The sequence below is a fragment of the Arvicola amphibius genome, chromosome 3, assembly GCF_903992535.2.
Source record: "Arvicola amphibius chromosome 3, mArvAmp1.2, whole genome shotgun sequence".
Lineage (NCBI taxonomy): Eukaryota > Metazoa > Chordata > Mammalia > Rodentia > Cricetidae > Arvicola > Arvicola amphibius.
This window is the reverse complement of record NC_052049.1, coordinates 168,231,488-168,258,199: the sequence shown is the minus strand read 5'-3', so window position 1 is coordinate 168,258,199 and position 26,712 is coordinate 168,231,488. Positions and strand designations below refer to the sequence as shown.

The following is a 26,712-nucleotide window of genomic DNA, read 5'->3' as shown; positions in this document are numbered from 1 at the left end:
CTGTGTGTACAGGTTCAGTCACTATTGCGTGCTGTGTGGAGGTCAGAGGACAACTTCAGGCTTCTGTTACTTCCCACTCGTGTGTGTATGTTTGTGTTGTGTATGTACATGAGTTTGCGAGTGTGAATGTCTCTGCATAGACAAGAACACCAGGTGTCATACTCCGTCACTCTCTGCTTTATTGCCTTGATATAGGGAGCATTCAGCCTTTCAGCTGGGCTCTCTAGCTAGTGAAGTATTAGGATCCACTTGTCTCTGCCCTGGCTCCTAAATGCTTGCTTGTAGGCATGCGCAGCCAGGCTTGGCTTTTTATGTGGGTGCTGGTGATTCAAGTTCAGGTGGTCATGGTTACTTAACAAGCAGTCTTATTGCTAGGCTAACTTCTCAGCCTCTCCACCTTACTTTTGAGACAAGGCCTGAAGCAGTGGACTCAGCACTGCACCCTATTCAGGACATGCATGTTTGTGTCCCTTTTCTAGTTACCTGTGTGAAAATCTATGCAGTCATTATGACCCTTTTTTATAGGCAACTCTACTTTTAGCATGAGAAGTAGTGCTGGACAAATTGACTTATACTTTTCTGCCTGTTCTTACTCTTTCGTTGAGACTCAGGCACTGATTCAAGTGTGAAGTTCCAGAGATAGGAAGGAATAGATGCAAAATTATCTCTTCAATTTCCTCTTTTCCCTGTTTTAAAGATCAACCTTTAGGCAGTCCTTCCTACGATTTGTGGGCCCTTTCTTGGCATGAACACTCCTCTGCCGTCTTGGGTAGTGGCCCTGATGACACAGGGCCAGGTTCTGGGCCCTGGAAAGAGGGATAGATGAGGGATGAGTACTGAGAATTAATGGCAGCTGATGGCAAAGGTTCTCAGATCGCTGCTTCATTTCACCTCAGAAGGGAGGACAGTCAGTCAAGAGTGCATCTCTGCATCTGTCCTCTGCCAGACTCTACATCCTCAGAGAGGAGGATGCTTAGCTTCTCACATGGAATATTCTGTACCAGTTGCACAACACATTCTTGCTTTTCCACTGGACTAGAAATACGTGATGCACAGATCTCATTTTCTTCTCCTCTGAATCTGGTACAGTAAGTGCCCACCGCAGTTTAGTGGTAAGAGGCCTGCTGTTGGAGTGATGTAGACCATGGTTGTCTCCTGATTCTACCTCCCTTCTTGAATGGTCTTGGAGAGGTTACCTGACTTCTCCATACTTTTGTTCCTTTTCTAAAAATAATGAGCATTTTTTTTTCAATCATGCCCACTGCAAAATGCATGCAAAACATGCCTTTAGTGTTGGACATAGAACAAGTGCACAGTCAACTCTCTTTGTTTCTGATAAAAACAAGAAGCAAGTCTTGGATCTCTACATTTTGGGACATAAAACAAGACAAAAATAAATGAATGGAAGGTGCTGGGCATTTTAGATCAAATGATTCAGGAGATCCCTTCTAGTTTGACAAACATTAATGTCATCTTGTCCTTCTGAATCTACCTAGACCATCTTGATCCCAGCTCCTTAAGTGGGTTCCAATTGACTTCCTGGCTCCTTATCCAGGTTGGCTCAATTTAAGATTCTGGTCCAAGCCAGCCAAACATCAAACCCAAATTTAGGAGTATGATGTAAGACTGAGCTACCCCTGGGCCTCAGGCTAATATCTACTGCTAGGAATTTTTCTGGGTCATCTGGCAGTCAGACTGGTGTTGACTCACTGTACCCCCCATTGGTGACCATTGACCCTGCCAAGAATCCAGGTTCAGTATCTACCCTTAACTCCATTAGGTTAGTTAGGGCTGTGTCTCCATCTCAAACTGTCATTAACAATTTTCTCAGAGTCTGTCCTGACATGTGAACTTATAGCCTTACCATTGCTATAATCAATGTACCCAATTCCATCATTCCCTTGTGAGTGGGCAAAGGTTCATCCCAAAGTTTTGGTAATATAAACAATAATCCTACTATACAGCACATTCGTGCCTTGGGGAACACATGTTCACCTCGATGTAGAATTGCTGAATTATATACTTAGCAAGTCAGTGGATACTCCCAGAATGCTTTCCCAAAGGACCTGGCCAACTTAGAGCCAGTTAGTATGCATCTCATTTCCCATGTGGCCCAGGGTGTTAGTGAGACTTTTAATCTGTGTCAATTTAACTGACCTCCTACTTGTTTTGATTGTTACTTCCCTGCGTCCTTGAGAGTGGTTATTGTTTAACATGTTTGTTGGCCAGTGTGTTCAGTCTTCAGGGACTTGCCTTTGAAGAACCCTTGCCTTTTCTGTTTTAAGATGACTTTCAGAAATACATTAATTACCTGTGGTATCCTGCCCACTAGTCTCCCCATTATCTGGACCACTATTGTGGGTACATTTTCTGTCATAGCTAATTATTTAATTTTTGAACTCGAATCTGACCATCTATTTCTTTCTAGCATTGGTATTTTGTGTGCTGACTTTTTCTCTGGGTCTCATGCTTGCCATTCTCAGGAGAGTATAAAAATACATTCTTGTGTTTTTACTCTCTGGCAAAGTGTTTGTGTTTAACTAGTTAATGTATCTGGAATTTATCCTGGTATAGAATGCAATATTGACATTTCTATTCATAGTATTAAAATACAGCATGCCATCCACTCCACCCAAACTATATACGTCTTAGTGAGGTAATTCTTCATTATAGACTGAACACCTGCACCTAGCTGTCTGTATTCTTTGCCTTTGATTGTCTGGTCCACTCTGATACTAGTTTTAAAAATGGTAGCCTTATGATATGTATCAATATATCAATAGCTGATGGACCAAGCCTTTGGATAGCATTTATTTCTCAAAATTATCTTGCCACTTACTGAAAACCTGTTTCTTTGAAGACGGTCCTTAGAGCTAGCTGAGCACATTTTATTAAGCAATCCTATTTAATGGGGATTGGATGGCATGGGGTGTATGGATTATTTTGGAGGTTTCTGTCTTCTCTATGATATTGAGGCTTGTTATCTGAGGACATTGCATCCAAGTTTTCTTTTATGCCCTTCAGTAAGGCGTTACAGTTTTCTTCATACACATGTTACAAAGGCTTTGCGAGCTTTGATCTTAGGCATTTTGCTGGTTTTGTGACTTATCGTGAATACTTTTTTCCCTATTATCTTTTAAAGCAGGCTATCATGAGTGATAGATGATTTGGTAACCAGAAAAGTAGTGAGCCTCTCTCCATTGGCATAAGCCAACAAAAGTTGACCACTGGAGTGGGACAGCAGAGGGGCATTTGCCACTCGGAACATACTGACGTTCAAGATTACTTTCCACTCTAAGAGCTAGCATATGTAGGAAGTGTCAGAATCGGGATTTGACCTTGAGTGATCTATAGCTCCCTGAAAGGACTCTCTACTCTTCTCAGCTTCTTCTTCATTTTTTTGTTCTATGACTTTAAATTATCTTTGGAAACTGGTATTTCCTGTGATCCAGTAGAGAAGCAGCCTGTACATCTCTTAAAACTTCATGAAATCATTTAGAAGAGTCTTCTGTGTCTTCTCAGGGAAAAAAATAATGCCTCATTCATGGCTAGTTAGCCCTAACCCCTTTCCAGCTACTGCGGAATGCATAGTCATTTAGCAAAAGATGAGGAGCAATTAGAGAAGCACCTGTTGTCCCTGGGTGAGGCTCTTGGCTAATTTCTGATGAACTATGAAGATGTGGGACTCTTCCCTGGGTACTGCATTCTCTGAGGATGGCAAGATGAACTCCTGACCATACGGCTGTCCTGAGGCCTAATTTCTACCTACTGCAAACTGTTCTTATTTATGCAGCAGAGGCTTATCCAGTCTGACCCAGATGGTTATCTAGCTTTCTTCCCTGCTCTCTCTCTGTTCTCTGTCTCTCTGTCTCTGTCTCTCTCTTTGTGTGTGTGTGTGTGTGTGTGTGTGTGTGCATATGTGTGAATGATTTTGTGTGCATGTGGAGGCCAAAGATCGACTATGTTGGATGTTTTATTTTTGGGAAGTAGTCTCTCACTAAACAGGATCTCACTGGTTTGCCCAGAACAGCTGGATGCTGAACTGGAAAGATGCTCTCGGTGTCTTTCTGTCTCTGATTTCCCAGCACTGGCATTAAGGATGGATTCTACCACACTTGATGTTTTAGTGGGTGCTGAGGATCCAAACCCAGGTCCTCATGCTTTGCAACAAGCACTTTACCTATGGGAAGATATCCTTAGCCCTGACTATTTTCTTTCAGAAGATGCTCTGGAAGGTGAGGATATAGCTCAGTTAGGAGAATACTTATCTAGCATGTACAGAATCCTGGGTTTGATCCCTAACATTGAATAAAATAAGCTGCTGTGGTCCAAGCCTGTCATCTCAGTGCTTGGGAGGTGGAGGGTCAGAAGTTCAGATCATCCTCATCTATGTAGTGAGTCTGAGTTCAGCCTGAACTACATGAGACCTTGTCTTAAAAAATAGAATAGAATGAAATAGGATAGGATAGGATAAAATAGAATAGAACCGAACATATACTTTGATTAGTCTATATTCTTCCTTAATTGATGCTCCCATTCCAGAGAGTTCACAGTTTGCTGGCTTCTAGGAGGGCCCTGATAGGTTCTGCACACCTACAAAGTGATTCCAGAGGAGCCAAGTGCCATTCCTCAATTTGTGATCTCTGTCCCTGTCATGTCTTGGTGCAGAACTGTTGAGTTTTGAGATTCACAGTATTGTTGACCTAGTGTCCTCGTCAGATTTGGTCTTCACATTTGTACCTGCACAGTGACAATCACTGAGCTCAGGAAGGTGTCAGTGTGTTTTAAACCAGTTGAGTAATTCCAGGTGGTTCAGGCCCCAAGCACATCAGTTAGGAATGAAAGGCCAGAAGGAGGAGCTCCATGGAGACCTTATACAAAAATGCCTCATATAGTGCTTTATATATAATGTTTATTAAGAGAAAATTCTGAGTTCAATACAGAACTCTTTTAAATGTTGACCAACCCCATCTCTTTGTTCTTTTAATCATTCACTGTAGAAATCTACTGTAGGGAACAAAGAATATTAGTTTTCTGACAAATCAGAGCCAGGGCAAGGAGTAACTAGTGGACAAAGGGTTCTTTTGGCCACCAAGTATCCACTCACTGGGAAGAAAGAGGTGCAAGGTGAACACAACCATGTAGTGGACCCCCCCCCCCCGACCTCGACACATCTTTGATCACAAACAAGTCATTTTGTCTCTCTGAACCTCAAGGTTTTTCATCATAAAAGTGGCGATAGTAAAGACTAGGTTGTAGAGTAACATGGTGATAATGTCTATAGAATATTTAAATATTTAAAATATTTAAAAACAATCTGAGGCTCTTCCTTTGTTTGTTCTTTATCCTGACACAAGCCACTGTTGTCCCTCATCAGAATGGTTACTGTGGCCTCCTGGCTGGTCTGTCTGCTTCTACTTTTATCCCCCTTTAACTTGCTTTCACAACAGCCAGAGTAGTACTTAGAAAGTCCGACTATGGGGCTGGAGAGATGGCTCAGGGGATAAGAGAACCTACTATGCAGGCATGAGGACCTGAGTTCAGATTCCAGGACCCATGTTAAAAAGCCAGAATGGCTGCACATACCTGAAATCCCAGCACTTGAGAGGAGAGACACAGCAGAATTACTAATGCCTCCTGGCAACCAGCTTAGTTCCAAGATATCAGTGAGATAACTGGTATCAAACCAAAAAACTTGGAAAGTATTCCAGCATACACCAGGCTTACTCCTCTGGCCTCCTTGTGTGTATGTATGTGTGTGTGAACACACACATACATGCACACACTCTCTCATACACACACATACACACACACACTTGTACATGCACACACATATGTGTACATATACACATAGAGTCTGAGTATGTCCTTTCTCAGAGCCTTCCCTAGTGTAAAATATCACTGAAAATAAAATCCCTGCAAGCTATTCCCAGGATTTACATAATCTGATAATCTACCTTTATTGGTACCTTAATCTCTCCATCCTTTCCCCCATCTCTCTCACTCAGTGATTTTCTTTTACCTACACATACACCCCCAATTTTCCTTAAGCAGCCAATCACACTTCTGCCTCAAAATTATTGAAGGTGCTGGCTATGGCCTGAGCAACTTCCCTCTATAGTCTAGTTAGTGGCTCCTGGCACACCACAATGTGGTGTCTGTCCAAACAACCTCATCTGGGAGAAGGCTCACTTGACCACCCAGGCATACTGACTCCCTTCCTCCTGTTCTTTATTACCAGAGCCTTGCTACCAATTATATCACGTTTATCTATCCTTTAAAGGGTAGACACCATTTATATGACTCCTCCAGTAGAATATAAACTCCATGAGACCAGAGTTTTGATTGTGCTGTTGCATTTGAAGTAATCATTACAACTCAATGAATAAAATGGATAGCTGTCATTACAGAAGCTCTGTTAGCTTGGCAGCCCAATACAAACTAGAGTCATCTGGGAAGAGGGAAGCAGTATTGAGAAAATGTCTTCATCAGATTGACCTGTAGGCAAACGTGTGGGGCACTTTCCTGATTAATGATTGGTGTGAGAGGGTCCAGCCTACTGTGGGTCGTGCTGCCTCTGGGTAGGTGGTCCTGGGGTATATAAAAAAGGAAACTGAGATCTTAGTAAAGTGGGAGCATGGGGAGCTTGGGGGAGAGTTGAAGGGGGGAGGGAAGAGACAGGGAAGGGAGCAGAGAAAAATGTAGAGCTCAATAAAAAAATTTTAAAAAAAGGTAACTGAACACGAAGAGCAAACTGTGAGCTGTGTTCCTCCACACAAGAAGTCTCTGCTTCAGTTCCTTTCTCCAAGTTCCTGCCCTACTTGAGTTCCTGTCTTGGCTTCTGCTATGCCCTGCTGTATAAACCAAATAAGCCCTTTTATCTCTGAGTTGCCTTTGGTCATGGTCTCTGTCCCAACAATAGAAAGCAAAGCAGGAAAGAAGCTAGTGTAGCTGGTAGGTGACATTCTACCCATCACTTACTGAAGTCCTGTATAATTCTTTTGAACAGTTACAGTCTTTTGGTTTTACTTGCAAATGTTCAGGATTCAACTCATCCTAATCTAAAGAATCCAGACTTTCCATTGCTAGTGAGTTAGTCCAGGGCTTCATTTGAAGCTGACTCCTAAGGACATGCAATTGTCCCTGTAAGGTTGTGACCACACGACTATTAGCATCCTATATGTTATTCCCAGGTTTCAATGCCCTCTCTTCCTTACCCCAGGGCTCCAACCAACATACTGAGGAGAAGATCCTCAAAAGACGGCCAGCATTGCAAAAGAATAGACTCTAGTTGTTCTGTGATGCAGATTTTGGTACAACTCCACTACTGGAAGGTCACCCCAAGAACCTCCTTCTTCTCTACACTGGCAGAGTACTATGCCTGGTTCTCATCACCCACAGATTGCAGACATCTTTGGTCTATTTTTTTTCCCAGTGACCCTGAGATCTTCCCAGTTTCTGTTGTTGACCGGAAGATATCTGGCATAACGACTCCTTGTTTTCTGTTTTGTGTTACGTCTTTTCACCACATACTCAATAGCTTGTTCTCAACTTCCCCATGGCTTCAACAGTCTGCCTTACCCTTTAACAAAATCTCATAACCTCTGCTGTCAACGACCCCTGCTATCATGGTGCCCCATGCAGAGGGCCCAATGCAGACTCATCAAAAGCAAAAGAGCTTCCCATCCTCCACTTCACACTTTTCTCTCCCCATCCCCCCATCCCACCCCACCCCCATGTTCCCATTTTTTGTCCGGCAATCTTGTCTACTTCCAATATCCAGGAGGATAACTATATGTTTTTCTTTGGGTTCACCTTCTTATATAGCTTCTCTAGGATTTTTTACGAATTATAGGCTCTGATGGCTCTTTGTCTTTGGAGAGGGGTGGAGTGGGAGTATGGATGGAAGGGAGGGGAGGGAAGGGGGAGGAGGAGGGGAGGAGATGGAAATCTTTAATAAAAAATGAGAAATAAATAAATAAATAAAATAAATAAAGATAATTTGAACAAAAAAAGAAAAAAAGCAAAAGGGCACAATTCCCTCTCCAAGGTCCTGAAGCTACTCATCAGCCTCTCCTGTAAGTCACTGGTGCTTCCTATTCAGCCTCTTGATGGGAGATGAATCTGAGTCATCTTTGTGAGTAGAGCAAGGAGAGAAGGAGAGCTGAACTCAGGTTGGAAAGTGTCATAGCTACCCATGGCAGCTAGAAGGGATGAAGAAAGTGTTTGTTTTGTTTTGTTTTGTTTTGTTTTGACTTTGCTCTCAAATAATCAGTTACCAAAGAAGAGAAGGCAAGGGAGTGTGAAACATGTTCATGTTTATTTGGTTACTGTCATACATCTCTGACAGTTGGGAGCAAATCCTCTGCCAGGTTATATCACCTTCTAGCCAAGCTTGCTTTCGTCTCTGTGTGCTGTATTTAATGCAAGGCATAACAATAAAACGGATTAAATTTTCTACATACTTTGCACCCATAGCAAACCTCGACATCCAATATTTCCCCATATGCCCCTGACTCCTGGATCTTATCTATCTCTATAGATTCTCAAGGACTTCTCCAGCTTCTCCGGGAAGCCTTCCAACACTCAGTTCCAGCTCCTTTAATTAGCTCTGCCACGGTGAGCAATGAGGAAAGAGCTACCCTGACAGATCCTCATTTTGGAGAACTAATGTTGGGTCTCCACTGAGCACACCACCCAGTGTGTTCCTGAGCACTTACACTTCCATCTTTTCCATCATCCTTACCCTGGTATCATTTTCTCATTCTCCTAGCTACCGCTTCCAAGCCTTTAACCTATATTTAAGCATGCAGTAATCTTATTCAAACTACAATCTTCAATCTTGACTCCTTTCAGTCATGAGAACATTATGGTTTGGATTTTCTTGATTGAAAATACTCAAGGGTCTTGAGCATTAAAGGTCCTGTTGGCTCATTCCCAAACCTTACCTCAACTCTTTCTTCTTAAGACAGACAAAAGAGAGGACATAACTTTTGGTAGGAACAGAGACGGACATCTTTGCCTGCATGTCAAGAAAGCCTAAATACTACCTTTTATGATACCAGAAAACACAGGGACAAGTATATGCAGAGGTCACAAGATAGAAGGTATCAAGATCTAGACTTTTCTGGATATACAGTCCCATGTTTAAGGGTAGTCCTTCTTGGGTGTACTTTCTGGAGCTAAATAGCCTGGAATATACAGAATTGTGCAGAAACAATCTCCAAAATGTTTCTCCCAAGAGTAGATCCAAGCTTGAGGGAACTAACTTGTCATCTGCAATACTTTTCATCCCATTTTCTTTACTTTTAAATATATAGACTTGCAATGCCCAGATGTTGGATTTTGCACCCGAGTTCCCCAACATCACTCCATATCTTCCTGTCTTGTACTGTGCTCAGCATAATACTGTGCCCATAAAGAGAGTGACTGTATGAGGAGAGTCTTAATTAGATGAGTGGATAAGGGTCTCTGATAATTCAACAATGACAATAATGACAGTTATAGCCACTGACATACTCAGCTCTTCCATGGACCAGCCACTGTGCCACAGTCTCATTTTTATTTAGATGAAAAAAATCGAGGCTTGCTTACAAATTCATTTTCTCATAGCTGTCCAAGATGCCTGGTATAAATATTCAGGGGTTCATGGTTGGCTTAAGACGATGGTGAGCCCACTCACTGTGTGAACAGTCATGCATTGAGCACATGTTCACTTTTCTGCAGAAAAACCTGGATGCTTTAAAAGATTCGCTTGGGAGGTATGCACAGAGTACGAGGGACCCTTTCTGGCCTAATGCAGGGCATACCATGCCAGGTTGCATGTGGTATCTCTAGGTTAGCATCTTTTCACTGCTGACATCCTTAGGACCCCCACAAACGCACCCAGAGAGATGGTTAAGGATTCAGACTTGGTTACAACAGTGCAGATTAGCAAGATATGGCTTCCCTGTTCCTTGTATGGGCCTGGAACTCATTTAGAGGTTCTGAGACCAGGAGGTTGACCTTATTAAGATTCCTGATAAAGGCACTAGCTTTCAGAGCTTACCTGTCTTCAACACATTTTGTCTTTGATGACTTAAGTGAACTCTTATTTCCAGCTTGATGGCTACAAATAAACTCACTGGCTTTCTGCCACCCACCTTGTCTTTCCACTCTTAAACACAGTCACCTGACCAAAATCACATTAAGAAGCAGGGAGATCCAATCTAAAGATTAGAACACTTGGGCTGGCCCCATGGCTCTAGAGGGATCAAGTTTAATACCTTGAGGCCCCCATGACACCCATGTTACATGTGACTGAGCCAGTCCCTTGGGCACATACTTCAAGACATTGGAGACCCATCTTCATTACCCCAGACTCACCATGATCCCTCCTCAGCCCAGAAGAAAAATCACAGCTCAACACTTTTCTATTTCTTTCAAAGGACTGAATTTCTCTAGTCTTTTAAACAGAATATGTTCATCAGTAGTAACCGTGGCAACAGATCAGACAGGCTTCTGAAAGCCTGTCTGTATGTAATTAAGAAAAACGAGGGAGCAGCCATGAGAGTGGGGAGCCCAGACAAGGAGACCGTGTTGCTGAGCCTAGCCAGGCAGTTGAGGGGGACTTGTGTTGATTAGGGCAGCAGATTTTCTTCCTATCTTTTGACCTCCCTCTCTGCTCCCCTTTACAAAATTTAGGTCTCCTTCCTGGGGATATTGCTGGAAGCTAACATTCTGAATGAATAGTCCTGGCAAATTGTTGGGCACCCAAACCAGGAGAAACACGTAAATGGTTAGAAAGTGGTCCTAGTACCTTCCTCTAGTGAGATTTATGTGTGGGTCTAGACCTGCTCGGGCTGATCTCTTCATCCAGGCATGAGAGCCTGGGCAGCCTGTCTTCAGGAATGTGCCTGTCTCATTAAGATGCTGGAGCTGAAACACCTGGGACCATCTTCATTTTTACCACCAAACCCTGAAGCACTCGCTTGTCTGACCCAGAGCAGACCTCATGGGAATAAGGGACAGAGCTCAACATTGTCCCTGGGATCTGAGCCCAGGGCTGTTTTATCTCATACACTTATTCTTATCTGAAACCATCCCATTTATCCCCAGGTTTACTTCTGCTCTGTCAGATTTCCATCTCTGGAGATAAATACCAGTTCCGTCAGAGGAAAGTCTGCCTGCTTTGTTTCTTACTCCCCTTCGCCTCCTAAGTGGCTGGAAAAGTCCAGAGACTTTTTGTTATGGTAGTGAAAGAATGAATGAGTAAATGAATAATAAATGGACTCCCAGTCACTCTTATGGCCCGAACTTGAGCCGTTTTCATGAGAAGGCCCTGATTCCCAATCTGTGAAGTAAACAAGACATATCTCACCAGTGAGGAGGCTGGGGGAGGATTTATATAAGGCATGCCTCCTTCTCTTAGACCTCTCTGCTCCATTCTCAGGAAAGGCACTGGGTATCTGGGAAAGCTTACTTAGAAGAAAATGTTAAGATTTATTCACCCCCGGCTCAACAACCATGTCCTCCTCCTGCCCTGCACAGCCTTACGGGGATGACCACTGTGAAAAGCACATGTGGATCAGAATGGAGCAACCATATTTCATGTGAAAATTGTTCCTAAATATATAAAAGGAAAAGTCCCTTCTTGCTGACATTCTTTCTGGGCACTTGGATCAATGGGAAGTAGCATCCACCAAGGCAAGATGGGTCTACCAAGCTGCCCTAGATTGCAGATGAAGAAGGATGGTTAGAACCAACTCTTCATTCCCCACATTATCTCATGAAAGCCTCTGCTAATTATGGTCTCTTTAGGGTGTCTTGACTGCTTTTGAGGTCAAAATCTATTTGAGGTACTTTCACCTGCCCACAGAAAGCCATCCCATCTTGCAACTGGAGGTTTCTCCCCTGCCCTCCAGTTACTGAATAACCACTCTGAGGCTTAATATTAATTACAAACTGTTTGGCCTATTAGCTCAAGCTTATTATTAACTAGCTCTTGCCATATACATTAACCCATTTCTATTATTCTATATTTTACCACAAGGCTCGTGGCTTGTTACCTCACATCTTGCTTCTCTGGTAGCTGCTGGTGTCCCCCTGACTCCACCCCTTTTCTCCCAGGATCTCTGTTTGTATTTCCCACCTGGCTCTATTCCACCTGACTATTGGCCAGATCAGCTTCTTTATTTAACCAATGATAATAAAACATATTCCCAACATACAGAGAGATATCCCACATTACTGTCTCACTAGAGGGAATGGACATATGAGACTTCAGATGTACACACGGAAAGCCAGGTGAGAAGAGCATGCTTGATCACTGGATACTGGCAAAGGACAGGCAAAGTGCTGTGTGGTCTTAGCTCGTTCAGACGAGCCAGGTACCTCCTCATCAGGAGACCACAGTACAGTGACAATGACCCAGAGAGACCTTCACTATGCAATGGGTACCATGAAAAATGAATCTATGGGAGACCAATAAGGGACTGCTTGACTGACAGACATTGGGGATAGTTCCTCGAGTCTCTAAGGATGAGCTGGAGTTCCTGAACTAGGTAGAAGGTGAAAGAATTCCAGGGAGAACATCATGTTTGGTCATGGGAGGGCCAAGAGAGTTTAGGGAAAACAGGAAGTCATAGGAACATTATATTCCAAAAGGCTACACTGTGAGAAGCAAGGGTAAAAGGTCTGAGGAGATCGGCTCCCCAGAAGAAGACCCCAGGAAAGTGACTATATCACATGGAAAGCAGAGTGGCCATTCTGGGTAAGTGAAGGCGCAGCGCTTTGAGCAGAGGAACATGATGGCCCTGTGTGTATTTTAGAATTTCCACTCTGGTAGGAGAGAATGGATGAGAGAGGGGCAGGAGACTTGAGACACCCTTCAAGGAGGCAGGAGGATTGCTGAGGCCTGGGGCTATTCTGAAGCTGTGGGGAGACAGAGAGAAGGAAATGAGGAAATGGGCCTGCAGGCCACAATGAGGACCTGTGTGTTGGAGGATATGGATGTGATGCCTAGGGCCTGGCTAGGGACTAAACTGGATGTCAGGAACACAGGGACTGGGTTGTGTGGGAGTCTGAGTTGTAGCCCCTGAATTTGACAAGTAAAAGAGAAAGGGAGCACAGTCACAGGAGGAGGAGGGAAGTCGCTGGGGGGCAGGTGGCTGAGCGCAGAGAAAGGAGGGACAGTTACTCCGGAAAAGCTCAGCTAGTGCAGTGTGGAGCGATGCCAGGGGTAGTGTTTGGTTTGCAAAAATGAAGACTTCTGCAAGTTGACACTTGGAACCTGGAGTCAGAGGACGGCATGAAGTTGAAGTTCAGACTTCTTTAGAGGATACAGGCTCTGAAAAGTGTGAGGGCTAGGCTGTTACTCGCTTGATCAAGCCTCAGCCTTTTACCAGAGGCTGTTTCTGAAAGGTAGCCTCGGAACCCCGGGGATGCTCCGATGCAACATCTTTTTGAGAGATTTAATCCACACCTAGCACAGAGCACCCACTCGGAGGATGTGTTTCTTGAGGCTGCAACAAGAGGGCCTTACAGCTGAGGCAAGCCCATCTGCTATAAAAGTGGGGCGAGCGATAATAGCATTGATCAGTGGGAGCTTGTGGGCTGAGTCCCCCCAGCCTGGAGCAAGCAAAGATGTTCAAGACATACATGGGCCAAAATGGGCCTTCACCGGCTGTACAGCACAGCAAGGCTGTCCTGGCTTGGTAAGAGCACATCCCAGACAGGGCTAGTTTCTCCCTGTGCTAGTTCTGTGCTGACTTGAAGTGAAGAGATGTGTATCTCTGGAGAGATGGGTGGAGAATTCTTGAACATTAGCAAAGCTTCAGTAAAAAAGGCTTCATGAATTCAGCCCTGTCACAAGTGTGCACGAATGCCATGCTTTAGCTCAGGCCTAATGGGCTTTATATAGTACAGTACTGATTTTCTTTCATGTTTTAATAGAATCTGGTTTAATATTTGCTTTCTGCTCTCGCTGCTTGCTGTTGACTGATTCAACACAGAATCCTTCCCTGGTGCCCTCCGACCTTGTTGTGATTCCCTCATTTTGTGTGTTGGCAATTGATTCCTGTCTCCGGCATGAACCACTTTACACATGTCTTGGTTCAGCTGGTGATGGTCACGTGTGTGGATTCTGAATGCATTACTACCGGGAACGGCTGCTCTAGCCGACCTGCTGTCCAGAAGGGGGGCTTCCGGGCAGGATTCATTTCCATCCGTTAAACACTGACAATATGCAAGGTTCAGGCTTAAAAACTTAAGGCTATGATCAATCCTGTCTGGTAGGAAGGAGGTTCTCCAGCATAATCTGAAAATGTCGACACAGTGGTCATTAATTCAGCAGCGTTTTGCTTTCCTCCAGTGCACACGGCCCAGAGTTATGTAGCAAGGCATTTTCACCCTTTGAATCATGAGTAGCCATGAGCATCCCAGCGAGGCTGCTTGGTTCGGGGGGAAGCAGGTGCTAAGAGCAGGGCCCTGCTTAGGGATATGAACTTTGGAAATAGTCTGGGCATCCATTCTGACTTTGGTTCCTATAGACCACGTGACCGATGAATAACTAGATTCCTATGTTAGCTTTAGTCTCTCTAACCATTTGAGATGGTTGCTGCATCTTCCTGGTAGGATTCCTTGGAGGGAGGGGCAGGTAAATAATCCGTGCATATAAAGCAGATAGCTGGCTACTCCAAAACGTACACTTTTGCTTTCTTGTGTCATTCAGTCAAAGATGGTGGCTATATGAACTTCCTCCCCCCCTCCCCCCATTGCTGCCTTTTGTCTAGTTATCAGTCTGGCACAGTGTGGCTACTCATCTCTGCAGCTGCTCTGACAGCCTTTCCTATAGAGACACAGCCCTGAGCCGTACATATGAATACTAAATTGTATGGAATTTTGTCTATGATTCTAGGGTCTGTAGAGGTTTGGGGAAGGGCTGCTCATATATTATTGAGCTCTATTCCAAAGAAGAAAAAGTAATAAATTCAGTAACTGTCTTAGATACATATATAGTAACTCTAAACATTCATGGATGATGGGGCTTGGTCCTAAAAACAAAAATACTTGAACTTGCCAGGTGGTGGTGGTGCATGCCTTTAATACCAGCACTCGGGAGGCACAGGCAGGCGAACCTCTGTGAGTTCAAGGCCAGCCTGAGCTACAGAGTGAGTTTCAGGACAGCTAGGGCTGTTACACAGAGAAACCCTGTATCCAAAAAAAAAAAAAAAACCAAAAACAAACAAGCAAGCAAACAAATAAATAAAAAGACTTGAACTCCCATCTCTAGACGTTTCTCTCCTTTGGCACACCTGATCAAAAGAAAGCAAGTCAGAGTAGGAAAAATGGAAAAGAGAATTGGGGACAGATTGTCATCTTTGTCTATCTCATTTTACCTTCTATGACGGTTTTGAGCATGAAGCTTTGGGGCTGAGGAATAGAGAGTGTATGATGAGGCTGAGGTTGGGCGGGCACTCAAGGCAGTCTCGAGAGTTGCTGAGCAAGTAGCTGTCTTCTCAGCCTCACGGGACCTTTCTTTGTCTCCCTGCAGGTGTTCCATCAGGTCCCCGAAATGTCATCTCCATAGTCAATGAGACATCTATCATCCTGGAGTGGCACCCTCCAAGAGAGACCGGTGGGCGGGACGATGTGACCTACAACATCATCTGCAAGAAGTGCCGAGCAGACCGCCGGAGCTGCTCCCGCTGTGATGACAATGTGGAGTTTGTACCCAGGCAGTTGGGCCTGACTGAGTGTCGTGTCTCCATCAGTAGCCTCTGGGCCCACACCCCCTACACCTTTGATATCCAGGCCATCAATGGAGTCTCTAGCAAGAGTCCCTTTCCCCCACAACACGTCTCCGTCAACATCACCACAAACCAGGCTGGTGAGTCTGGAGGTTTTTGTGTGTATGTCTGTCTGTGTGGCTGCCTTTTCATCCATCTCTATGTACGGTCATAGCCAAAGCCACATCCATCCCACCAACCTGCCTTCAGGCCTCCTTATAGGACTAAAGAAGTCAGATGACAGATGCTTATGACTGTGGAAGAAACTGATGTCATCTTTCAACCTCAAAAGTGAGCTGGAAACTAGGGGATTTTCTTGTGCCCAGCATCAAAGCAAATATGTGTATCTAAGCTGGAGAGGGGGTCTGGTACTCTGCATCCAGTCAGGCCTTAGTAAGGGCTACTGGGCAAATGGATTGGAGGGATGATGGTTAGATGGTGTATGGATACATGGATGGCAAGAGAATGGATGGATGAGAGAACGGATGGGTGATCGATGCCTGTACAGACAGAAAGATGGGTGGCTGGGTAGATAGAGGAATGAGTGGTGGGGGCATTGCTCATCTTTGGGAGCTGGAACACCGGTGGTGCTTTCATAGAAAAGCCAATAAAACGAACTTCATTTTCTAGTACACTCTTGTTTCTCCGTAGTGCAGCCTTCCCGGGTGCAGGTTACAGTGCTACAGAGACCTCGGATAGACAATAATGGCAGACGCATAGGACCCTGAGTAGCTCTGCAGCGTGCGTAGATCAGAACACATCTTTCTGTCTCTGTTTATTTCTTACTCTCCCCATCCTTCCCCATTATTGCTTTCTACACCTTGTAGAGCCACCGTTTCCTTTTATATCTGCTTAGCCAGTCCATTCATGCACTAGCTCGTTTATTTACTCATTCATTATTAAGAGAGAGTTATTTAGCACCCACTTTATACCATGCTGTGGATTCGGATGCCGTGAGAGACACAGCGATACTGAGACACAGTTGTTCATCCCATGGAGCTCATTAATGGAATAATTTACAAGGCACTGACCTAAAGCGCAGAGTTGTAAGGTGTGGTGTTCTGAGCATAACGTGCTATACACTGGCAGTAAAAAGGAAAAGAAATGCTTATCCCATGTATGGGGGAAGAAGATTCAGAGGGCAAGTGAATATCACATCTATAGGTGACAGGGGTCATCAACTGAACGATTATCTTATTTGTAATTATATAGTTTTAATAAAATGTTCTATAAGGATAACTCGTTAACAGAATAGCAGAAACTAAGTACCTTTCTTTGCTTTCTTTTTTGTTCCGTATCCCATTTCTTGATTTCCTTTTTTTCCCGCCATCCTGTCCTACCCTTAAATATCCCATCCTCAAACTTGTTCCACCCCTTTTAATATCAGGCATTTTTGATGGCAGATGATTCTTGGGTTAATGCTGTCAGAACTGAGAAGAAAAGAAAGTGTTATGGGAAAACATGGCTGTCCAGATGGCTGTGCTGGTGTGTGTGTGTGTGTGTGTGTGTGTGCCTGCGTGCGCGCGCGCACATGTGGGGGCGTGTGTGTGTTCATGTGGTGTGTTTGTATGTATGTGTATGATCACGTGTTTGTATGCAGAAGGGTATAGTGAGAAAATAAGAATGGAAGTGTAGAAACCTCCAGCTGGTGACCGTAGCCCAGTGCCATGGAGACAAAGGTTGGGCCAGTCTGTCTTTCCCAGAAAAATGGAATGGCATTTTCTACATTATTGCTGAGCATGTAACATGGGCAGTCTTTGTTAGCAAGTATTTCCCTTGGAGAGTTAAGGCAGGAAACTGGCTGAAATATTTTTGTGTCCCAGCTTCTGGGAATAACGATCCTGCCAGGCTGTCATGTTACTCTGGGCTTGGCTGTCTTTTCTCTCTCTCTAAGCATGTGCGAATAAACCTGCCACTTATATCAGTTTGCTTTTATTTCTTCCCCTCCCTTCCCTTCCCCTGCTATTCCAGAACCTGCCCATCTGCTTGTCTTGCCATCTGCACCTTCCCGGGCTTCAGTGGAGCAGAGGGACCAGGGCTCCTAAAAGGGGCCCTGCATTACCAACATTCAAAATATTTATTTTTATCCCCACTCATTTACGCCTGTGCAAACACATTTCTCATGCTCTTTATTCTAACAGATCCTTTATTCCTAACCTTCCCCTATTTTTTACTTCATTATAACCTTCCAATATAGAATTCTTCTTTGATAATTCTGGAACTTTGAAAGTTTATAATTGGCAAGAGGATGATGCAATAGCTTCTCGGTAGCATGTGGTTCATCTAAAGCAGTATCAGATTGACTAGTGGCTCCTAGTCTGTGTGCTGTGTAGCATTAAGGAATAGTGTCTATTTGGTGACTTTGTACATGAGTGCAAGTCATCTTCAACCAGTGGCATTTTTTTTTAAAGGTAGGAATGACCAAAATTGATGGAGGAACAGATTAAGATCTCTCCTGGTAAGCAACCACCTCATGGTGCTACACGGATTACGGATTACTAAATATGGGTTAAAAATGTGAAAATTAACCAATAAGAGGCTAAAACTAATGGGCCAGACAATGTTTAAAAGAATACAGATTCTGTGTAATTATTTCGGGTGCAAAGCTAACCGGGTGGCGGGACGCAGCCCCGCCGCTCCATCTACACAAAATGAATACTCGACCCCATGTCTTTGCAAGAACAATTTAGAAATGTGAGCGGCTTACCATGTGTGCATCTTACCATAGTTAGGAGACTAATAGTAGGCATCCTGAAACCTCAATGTGGGGAATGAAGTGGGTGTACCCGTGTGTAACCACAAGTCATAACGTGACTAACCTTCTCGGGACACCATTAAGTACATCTAGTGTTGGAGATGGTAGTAGCCTTTCCCCACTGCCCCACTCCCCCGGCCTTACAGTATGATCCATGCTAGTGTCTGTGGCTGCCACTCTCCTGAAAGTAGAAGGCAGACCAAAAATCTGACCAAGAGAAGTCCTTAAATCAATCATTAAGTTAACCTGTGAGTATTACCTGAGCCAGGAACTGCTTGAACTGTGGACTGATTGGGCACTATTGGGTGGGTCCACATGGATAAATAGAGTAAAGGTTACCATGGATACCTCTTATGTGTATTCTTTTATATTCACAAAGAACTATGAGTAGCCTCATTTAATCCTCATAATTACACGATCATTACCCATCTTTCTGATAATGAAGTAGAGGTTTGTGGGGATTTGGAGAATCCAAGATGGAAGGGAATGGAGAGAGTGACCATGATCTCACATCTTGGATTCAGCCTTCCTATATCGTGTCCTAAAAGTAGATGGTTTCTCTAAGTTTCTCATTTAGTAGTTCATGACAGGAGACTTTTCTGGTCCCCCAGGGATGGAATTCTGTAGTTCTCTAGCATACCATTGGACAAGGGGCCTATAGTTCTTCACTCAGACTCAAGCTGTGATGAGATGCCACCTGTGATTCAGAGTCTCTGTCCTCCATCACAGTCCTAATCATGACATTCTAGGACCTTGGTTCCCTTGATTACTATCATGAGAGGACTGTCACCCAGGATACAGTCAGGGCAAAGGCATTTTGCTACTTCTGAGCACCTCCGGTGTGTCCACCCCTAGCAAGCTCTTTGCAGAGCTGTAACTCAGATGAAGAAACCAGGTTGGAGTGTTTTAGAAGTTTCCCATCATCTAAAGCACCAGAGAATAAATAGTGTTCCCAAATCTCAGACTTAGGTTTGTGATCATTTTATCTTCAAACCTATCAAAAATCACATTATGGGGGGACATATAACCTATAAACTCTCTCTAAGCTAGTGCCATGTAGCTGGACCACTTTAGCTGTCAAAAAAATGTTCATCATCTTTGGTCAGGGCTGGTCATGAATTATGCAATTCAGATTTATGTGAGGGCTGGAGGGATGTCTCCTCGCACTGAATGCAACTGCTGTGAGTTTAAAATAGGCTGGGTCAGGTAAAACTCTCCCTGTTCCTGTGGCCAAACCATCTGCAGGGAGGCTGTCATCATCACGAGCACCCACAGTCATTCTCTGGCACCTGGCCTCAGATTACTCTGATGGCCAGATCATCCGACCATCAGAGAGAAATAAGTGAATGAATGACAAGCGTCACGTCTCTCTCTGCTGGCTAGCCCCAAAGTATCAGAGTCAGGGAAAGGAGCCCCTGAGAGCTTGGGAGTGGGGAGATGAATCATACCAAGGCCTGGTTTGAGGTTATTCAGGCCAAAGGGAACAAACTCAAAGGCCAGAAGGCCAGACAATAATGGAAGGAAACCAGTTGGGCTAGGGGGGACTGATGGAGAGTACAGAGAATGGCAGGACATATGGGCAGTCATCACCCTGTTCCAGCAAGTGTGCACTGCCTGATTTGCTAAGCCAGCAATATGGATTTCAAATGTTGACAACTGACTAGAAAATTTTAAGTACTTGAGAGCCAAACAAATCCAATTCTGGATTTGGCCTGCTGGCTATGGTTGGTAGCCTCTTATTCCAAGGGCAAATCTGATTTACCCAAGCTTTAACATGAGCTACTGCACTGTTGAGCCGCATTTTGCCTGGGGCAGGCATCTTCCTCACCTCCTGGGTTCACATAGGATGTCCTAGGTTGGATACCCTCTCTGCTCCTCACATGATTCTCAAAAATTCGTTTAACTGTCAACATCTCTCATTTCTCACCTGTGAAATGAAAACCATGATAACCTGCCTCCTGGTACTATAGCAACAAGTAAATGGGACAGAAGATGGAGAAATCACTCTACGTCCTGCCAGGGGCTGGGAGATTAGCATCATTTCTGGGGATATGTCCTGAGCAAATTGCTTGACTTTCCTTCCTCAGATGTTTCCTGCTAAGGCCTCTGAGTCTCGTTGTTTGGGATTGATGTTATCTGTATCCATCTGCCCATGTCGTGTTGATTGGAACAGGCATCAGAAAGGAGGATACCAAGTCTGCATCAATGAGATAATGATGAAGGTGTGACGCAGGGGTGCCCAGTATCTCACTCAGGGAGGTCCTGCCTCTCAGAGATGCCCTCTGCCTCTTTTACTTTTAAACCGTGTGTGTATGTGTGTGTGTGTGTATGAGAGAGAGAGAGAGAGAGAGAGAGAGAGAGAGAGAGAGAGAGAGAGAGAGAGAGAGAGAGAGAGAGAATAGAAGCACCACTGCCTCCCTTACTCAGATGATTCTATCAGCTGGAGTTATAGGTGACATTTCTATTGCATACAGTTCATGTATGGTCTGCTGGGCCCCTGCATGTGCAATTCCATCCATCATGACCACAACACAGACACAATCTATTACTTAGTGTTGTCTAAAATAACTACGCTGTTTCTGTTGATAGTCAAAAGCTCCTACAGTTTGTCCATTTTCAAGGCATTTTTGAAGTTCTTAGGCAATTAAAATCACTTAGAAGCACCGCTTTTCCTACAAAAGAATTACCTAGAACATCAATGCCTCTGAATCCATCACCTAATTTGCATTATTCCTTGGTTAAATATAGTATTTGCATGCATAAAGAATAATCTTTGAATATGAAAAGGAATTTACGATATTGCAATATATCGAGCTCTTTGGAGGAAAGATATTATGTAAATCTCAAAATTAAATATTAAAACAATATTACACGCTGCCTGTAAAAATGTAGAGCTTTAAGATCCCATATGCTGGAACCAGTTCATTTTTAAAGCCTGGTCTCATTGGAAAAGAGTGGGTGAGAATTGCTCTGAAGCAGGGAAAAGATTGAGTCAGGGCTTAAAAAGACTGGAATGACTTTAAAGAAAACCTTGAAAGAAGTAAATAAAGAAAAGTTTTTTTTTAAAAAAAAAACCTTAAGGAAATGAAATTTTCACTGTTCTTAATTCAATTTCATAGTTCATTTCATTGCTGTTCTCTTATTGCTAACTCCAGGCAGGTTCTGGTTGTTTCTTAAGTCTTGCCATTGAGAAGAAACTTGCAAGTGGCCTTAGAAAGGCCTTGACTTTAGAAAGGCCATGGGCAGGCACTGGAGTATTATCGGTAGGACTGAGGTCAGCATGTTCAACTATGGCACTGCTCATGCCCAGGGTTGTGGGTATCAGCCCTCTGCAGCTTTGGGGTTTTGTTTTCCCCTGCATGGAGAGCTCTGGGGAAAATGTAGGCTCTCTCATCTACCACCATCTTCCTTGAAAGAGCTACAGAGTGCCAGGCGCAGTGAGCCTTTCAAATATGTGTTGGAGAGCTTTATTCCCCACAGATAGCAATTGATACATGTGTCTGGTTGGAGCTAGGCAACTAGAAGGTGTCTTGGAAGTCTACAGGTAACATATTAGGACCTCTTCCAGATCAGCCAGATGACCAGATAGCTTCCTCCACTGTGGCTCCTAAAAGAACTTAGAGAACTAATGCTTACGATGATGCTTATGATGAGCCACTCAGAGGAGCAGAAAGAGATTCAGCTACCCTTACAAGGAGACTGGTCCATCTCTTTGAACACTTGGATTTTGGAAATACAATCATTTAATGTAACCTTTGTGACGCTAAGCAGGTGCTGGCTCAAGTCCTACACATTTTCCATCTACTTTCTTAACAAATTTTATGCACTGACATCCTCTGTTAATCATATTTTGTTCAGACACTGTGGACATAGCAGGGAAGAAACCAGGTAAAAATCCATGTCTTCAGGAAGCTTATGTTAGTTCACAGCACCCACTGAGGCCAGGCTGAGAGGCCCAGGACAGCCTTAAGTGGATTGGTGATTGTGCTGTAACTTGAAGGTCTGAACCCTACTCCTTGCTTGAGACTTAGGGGATAAACCCATGCAAATTCCAGAGAGTACTTCAGTTTCTGGTGTCAGTTTCTCTACAGCAACTGTGTTGGATGGGATAGTTTATTGCTAGCTTACTGGACTAGCTTGATCTTTCTGTGGGTAGGCCACACAAAGATTGGGTTTCAGAATTCTTTATTACTGGTACTGCCTTACAGCTAGTGATGCTGAGAGCTGAGAATGGCTCTCCCCTACAACACTGCTAAAATAACCAGAGTCACCAGGAACCCGGGGACTTGTTTGTTCCGCTTACACCATCTTGGATCAAGTACTATGAGTATATGGCATATGAGATGACAGTGGGGCCGCTGACAAGGAGATGGCAGGGAGCTCCCAATCCATGCAAAGTCCACATGAGACATAAGCTAGGTTATGAAGTATCTATCATTGGCACTGTGGTCTTGGCAAAGAGAGTAGAAGGTTGGAGAGGGTTCCTGATTGTTGTGCACTTCTGACTTACTTTTCTGTTGCTGTGAAGGGATACCATGACCAAGGTGACTTATAGAAGAGTTTATTGGAGGCTTAGAGCTCCAGAAGGTTGGAGTTCATGACCTTCAAGGCAGGGATCATGGCAGCAGGCAGGCAGGAATGGTGCTAGAGCAGTAGCCGAGAGCTTGCATCCTGATCTGCAAGCACGAGGCAGAGAGAACTAACTGGGGATGGTGTGGGCTTTTGAAATCTCAAAGCCCAGTCCCAGTGATATACCTCTTTCAACTAGGCCATACCTCATAATCCTTCTCAACAGTTTCACCAACCAGGAACCAAACATTCAAATATATGGGCCTATGGGGACATTCTCATTCAAACCACCACAACATTCCAGTGGTAAGCACCCTCCACGAGCGAGCCAACTTCCAGAAGACCACTCCCTGAAACTATGGTATTGACTCCGGAAGCCTGTGTCTAGCTAGATGCTTAAAACATAGAAAACCTTCCACAAATATTAACCAATAAATTAATAATGAATGCCTCAGTCTTCTGAAATCAATTTCCAGCGTCAACAGATGATTTAGCTTCAGCTCTCACCATGGTTTCTCCGTCAGGCATTTCATTCTGGGACTAGATTGGAATTAAGCCCGTAACCCCTCCAGGTACTGATGAGGTGTGGCACCTCTTATGTATTGTATCCCCTTAAGGTGGCCCTGTGGGAACCACTGTACGATGACCTGGCCTACTCTCCTTAGTCCCCACTGGCAGGGAAGGACTGGTAGGCAGGCACAGTGGTGGCTAGCTGGGATGGCATTCCAGTGCTGTTGTCTGTCCACCTGCATCCCAGCTCCCTGCCTGTCATTTTCACAGCGCCATCCATGTTAAACAGGCAGGAGCATGAGGGGTTTTTGAATGCAGCAATTAACAAAACAGTAATCAAGCTAAGTGTTTAATTTCAGAAAATTAACATCTTCTCAGAGCGGATGTGAAAGACGGGGGAAAAGGCACAGCAAATGTTCTGGGTAAATAAAGGCAGTGCTGGACCACAAATATTTTGTAGGGGAAAGGGGACTCTGCCAGCAAGCACCCTAGGCCGTGGAATCAGTGTCTGCTTAACTATAGAATGGTAGCTATAGCATCAAACCCTAAGATTTTAAAACATCATTTCCTTCTTTTCTTTTTTGTTCTTCTTTCTTTTCTTCCAGTACGTAAGGACAGAACAAGGGACCAGTCATGTTCCCTGTGATGTATCTGCCCCATAGAAATATCCTAGTGTGGCTTTGTCCTTCCTTAAACATTGCTAGCCACATGGATGACATAGTGATTCCTGGGTGGGCAATAAAGGGTATGGTGTGTGTGTGTGTGTGTGTGTGTGTGTGTGTGTAGGAGAGAGAGAGAGAGAGAGAGAGAGAGAGAGAGAGAGAGAGAGAGAGAGAGAGAGAGAGAGAGAGAGAGAGAACATGTGCTCACACACACATTATAATCATGTTTCTCCTCCTGGTGAGTCCAGCAGGAAGAGGATGAGATCTCATGCCTCCAGGCGATTCCTGTACCTCAGCACCGTGTCTTCTGCTATAGTCTCCCGTGTGCCTCAGATCATATCCACAGAATCCACAGACACTGCCTCGTAAAACGATGGCATTGTCCTCTGCAGGGTGAGGGATGCTTTTAAAGAAGCAGGTGTGCAGGAAGCTAGGTAGAGATGGGGCAGTAAGGTTTCCTTGGTGTCTGTTTCCTCCTTGGGGATGAGTGTTGAGATTGAAGATGGGGACAGCAAGGTAAGTGTCTCTGTGTGGAGGATGTTGTAAGGTCTGAGGCAGGCTTGAGGCTTTGTGATGAGGTGCCACAATTAATAGGGAGAGGAAGGGAGCTCTCGGTTACAGTGAGCTCAGTGTTGCCTAAAGAAGCCCCGGAAACGGTGTATTCACAGGGCTGCAGGTCCTCAAGAGGAGAATGTAATCTGACTTAATGAGCAGCTTTCCTTGAGGGGTCTTGCAGGCAGCTGACATTGAGAACAAAGAAAGCGAAGCAGGAGAATGAGACAATGGCTAGCAACCACCCAGGAGATATCCCAGGGGCTTCCGGAAGCCTTTGGAGACAGCATCTAGAAGACAGGTGTGGGCCTACCCATGGCGAATTGTGGAGGATTTGAGTGCCTGTTCCAAGTGTTGTTTATGCAGCTGGATATCAGGCTTCAGTTTTCTCTGTGAAGTGGGAAATAAGTTTGCTCGCCAAGAGCGAAGGGGATCGTATTGGAGCTAAAGAGTTGAGGGGAGTGGAATAAATCTTAATGAACAGTTACAGAGGATGGGAGGTGGAATTGCCAGAGAAACCTGGGTCTCTAGAACATGTTGAGAGCTCATTTGAAGCTGATAATCATGTGTTTACAAAGACACCCCCACCTCCTGCATGCCTTACCCTTTTGTGTGGCCTTTCCGGCAGTCAGGGTGCCTCCTGGAGAGCAGACCCTACAGAGGGACCAGCGGTCTATCTTTGGGTTGAGTTTTGACAATAGTACGATGTGGAAAGAGGAAGACGCCCACGCCTGAGGGCATGAGTACCTCAGATTACATCACTGGAAAGACAGAACCTGAGCGGGACAATGAGCACTCAGAAGGGGGCTGGCTACTCGTGGGTGGAAATGGGGCCACCAAGGGCAGGTGAAGCCAGGAGGAATTACAATGTGTCATCAAAGATGGTGCTGGGGAAGTACAACACTTGGTGTATAATTGAAAGTGGAGTAACTTTGGGTGAGGTACAGTCCAAGCACACACCATGGGCTAAGCAGACAAGGGAGAGGTGTAGAGTTGAAAGAAGGAAAGGTTAGTTACTCAGGGAGAGGACATGGGAATCATTCTCTAGAGAGTAAGGCTGGTGGTGGAAGGAAAGATAAATGCAGCCATGCATGGGGAGGCGACAGAGGGAAGGGAAGACATGCATGGTTGTCTCAGGGCCTGGGCAGTGGTAGTCCAGATGTGTGGCACTTCTGCATAGGTTTCAGGAGATGCTGAGAGATAATGTGAGAGAAGTAATGAGAGACGGGAAGGACACACCCCACTTCCGGCCTCTGAGGGGCAGCTGGAGTACAGTGGCAAAGTACCAACACTGAAGAGAGCTGCAGGGCAGAGGCGCCTCTGAGGAGAGCTTTTCCTCACATGGTTATAGAGAGAATGCTGGCAGAGGAGGTAGTGGGAACTGGTTTCTGAGCGGCCGTTTTGGTAGGTCCAATAGGAATGTGCTCCTTGAAGGGATGGTAAAGCCAAGGTAGAGGGAAGAGAGATACAGTGGGGATGGTGGAACACAAGGAGGAACTTACAGTGTGTGTTGCAGGAGGGTGACTGGCTGCCAGGGAGCCACTCTGATGAGAAAAGGGCCTGGGTCATCAGACAAAGGGGCTTGGAGCTCCAGGCCCAGGGGAGGACAGTGCAGTGCCAGCCTTAGGGTGACGACAGAGGAGTTCCAGCCGCTGTGGGGACTCTGCTGAACACGTCTAGCTGAGAGATATGGAGGAGGGACCAGGACATACAACCCACTGTGATGTATCTTTTGTTGCTTCCAGAGCCTGCCAGCCCCACCAGGGTGGTGGACTTCCTAGTGAGATATTCTGTGATCAGATATCAGCCCAAAGGGGCTGGCACTCATCTTATACCAGGAAAGGCAGTTAAACCCACAGGAGGCAGCTGAACAGAGCATGTCAGATAACCTAGAGGT

The 26,712-nt window shown here is 44.7% G+C and overlaps 1 protein-coding gene across 1 annotated transcript in view; it reads left to right on the top strand.

Moving 5' to 3' along the window:
* The window catches only part of Ephb1 (EPH receptor B1), a 298,584-nt gene that overhangs the window by 165,791 nt on the left and 106,081 nt on the right, over window positions 1-26,712 (top strand). Inside the window, exon 5 of the mRNA XM_042054742.1 lies at window positions 15,533-15,868. Within this exon, the coding sequence (XP_041910676.1) occupies window positions 15,533-15,868 (336 nt within the window). The remainder of the gene's footprint in view (window positions 1-15,532; window positions 15,869-26,712) is intronic.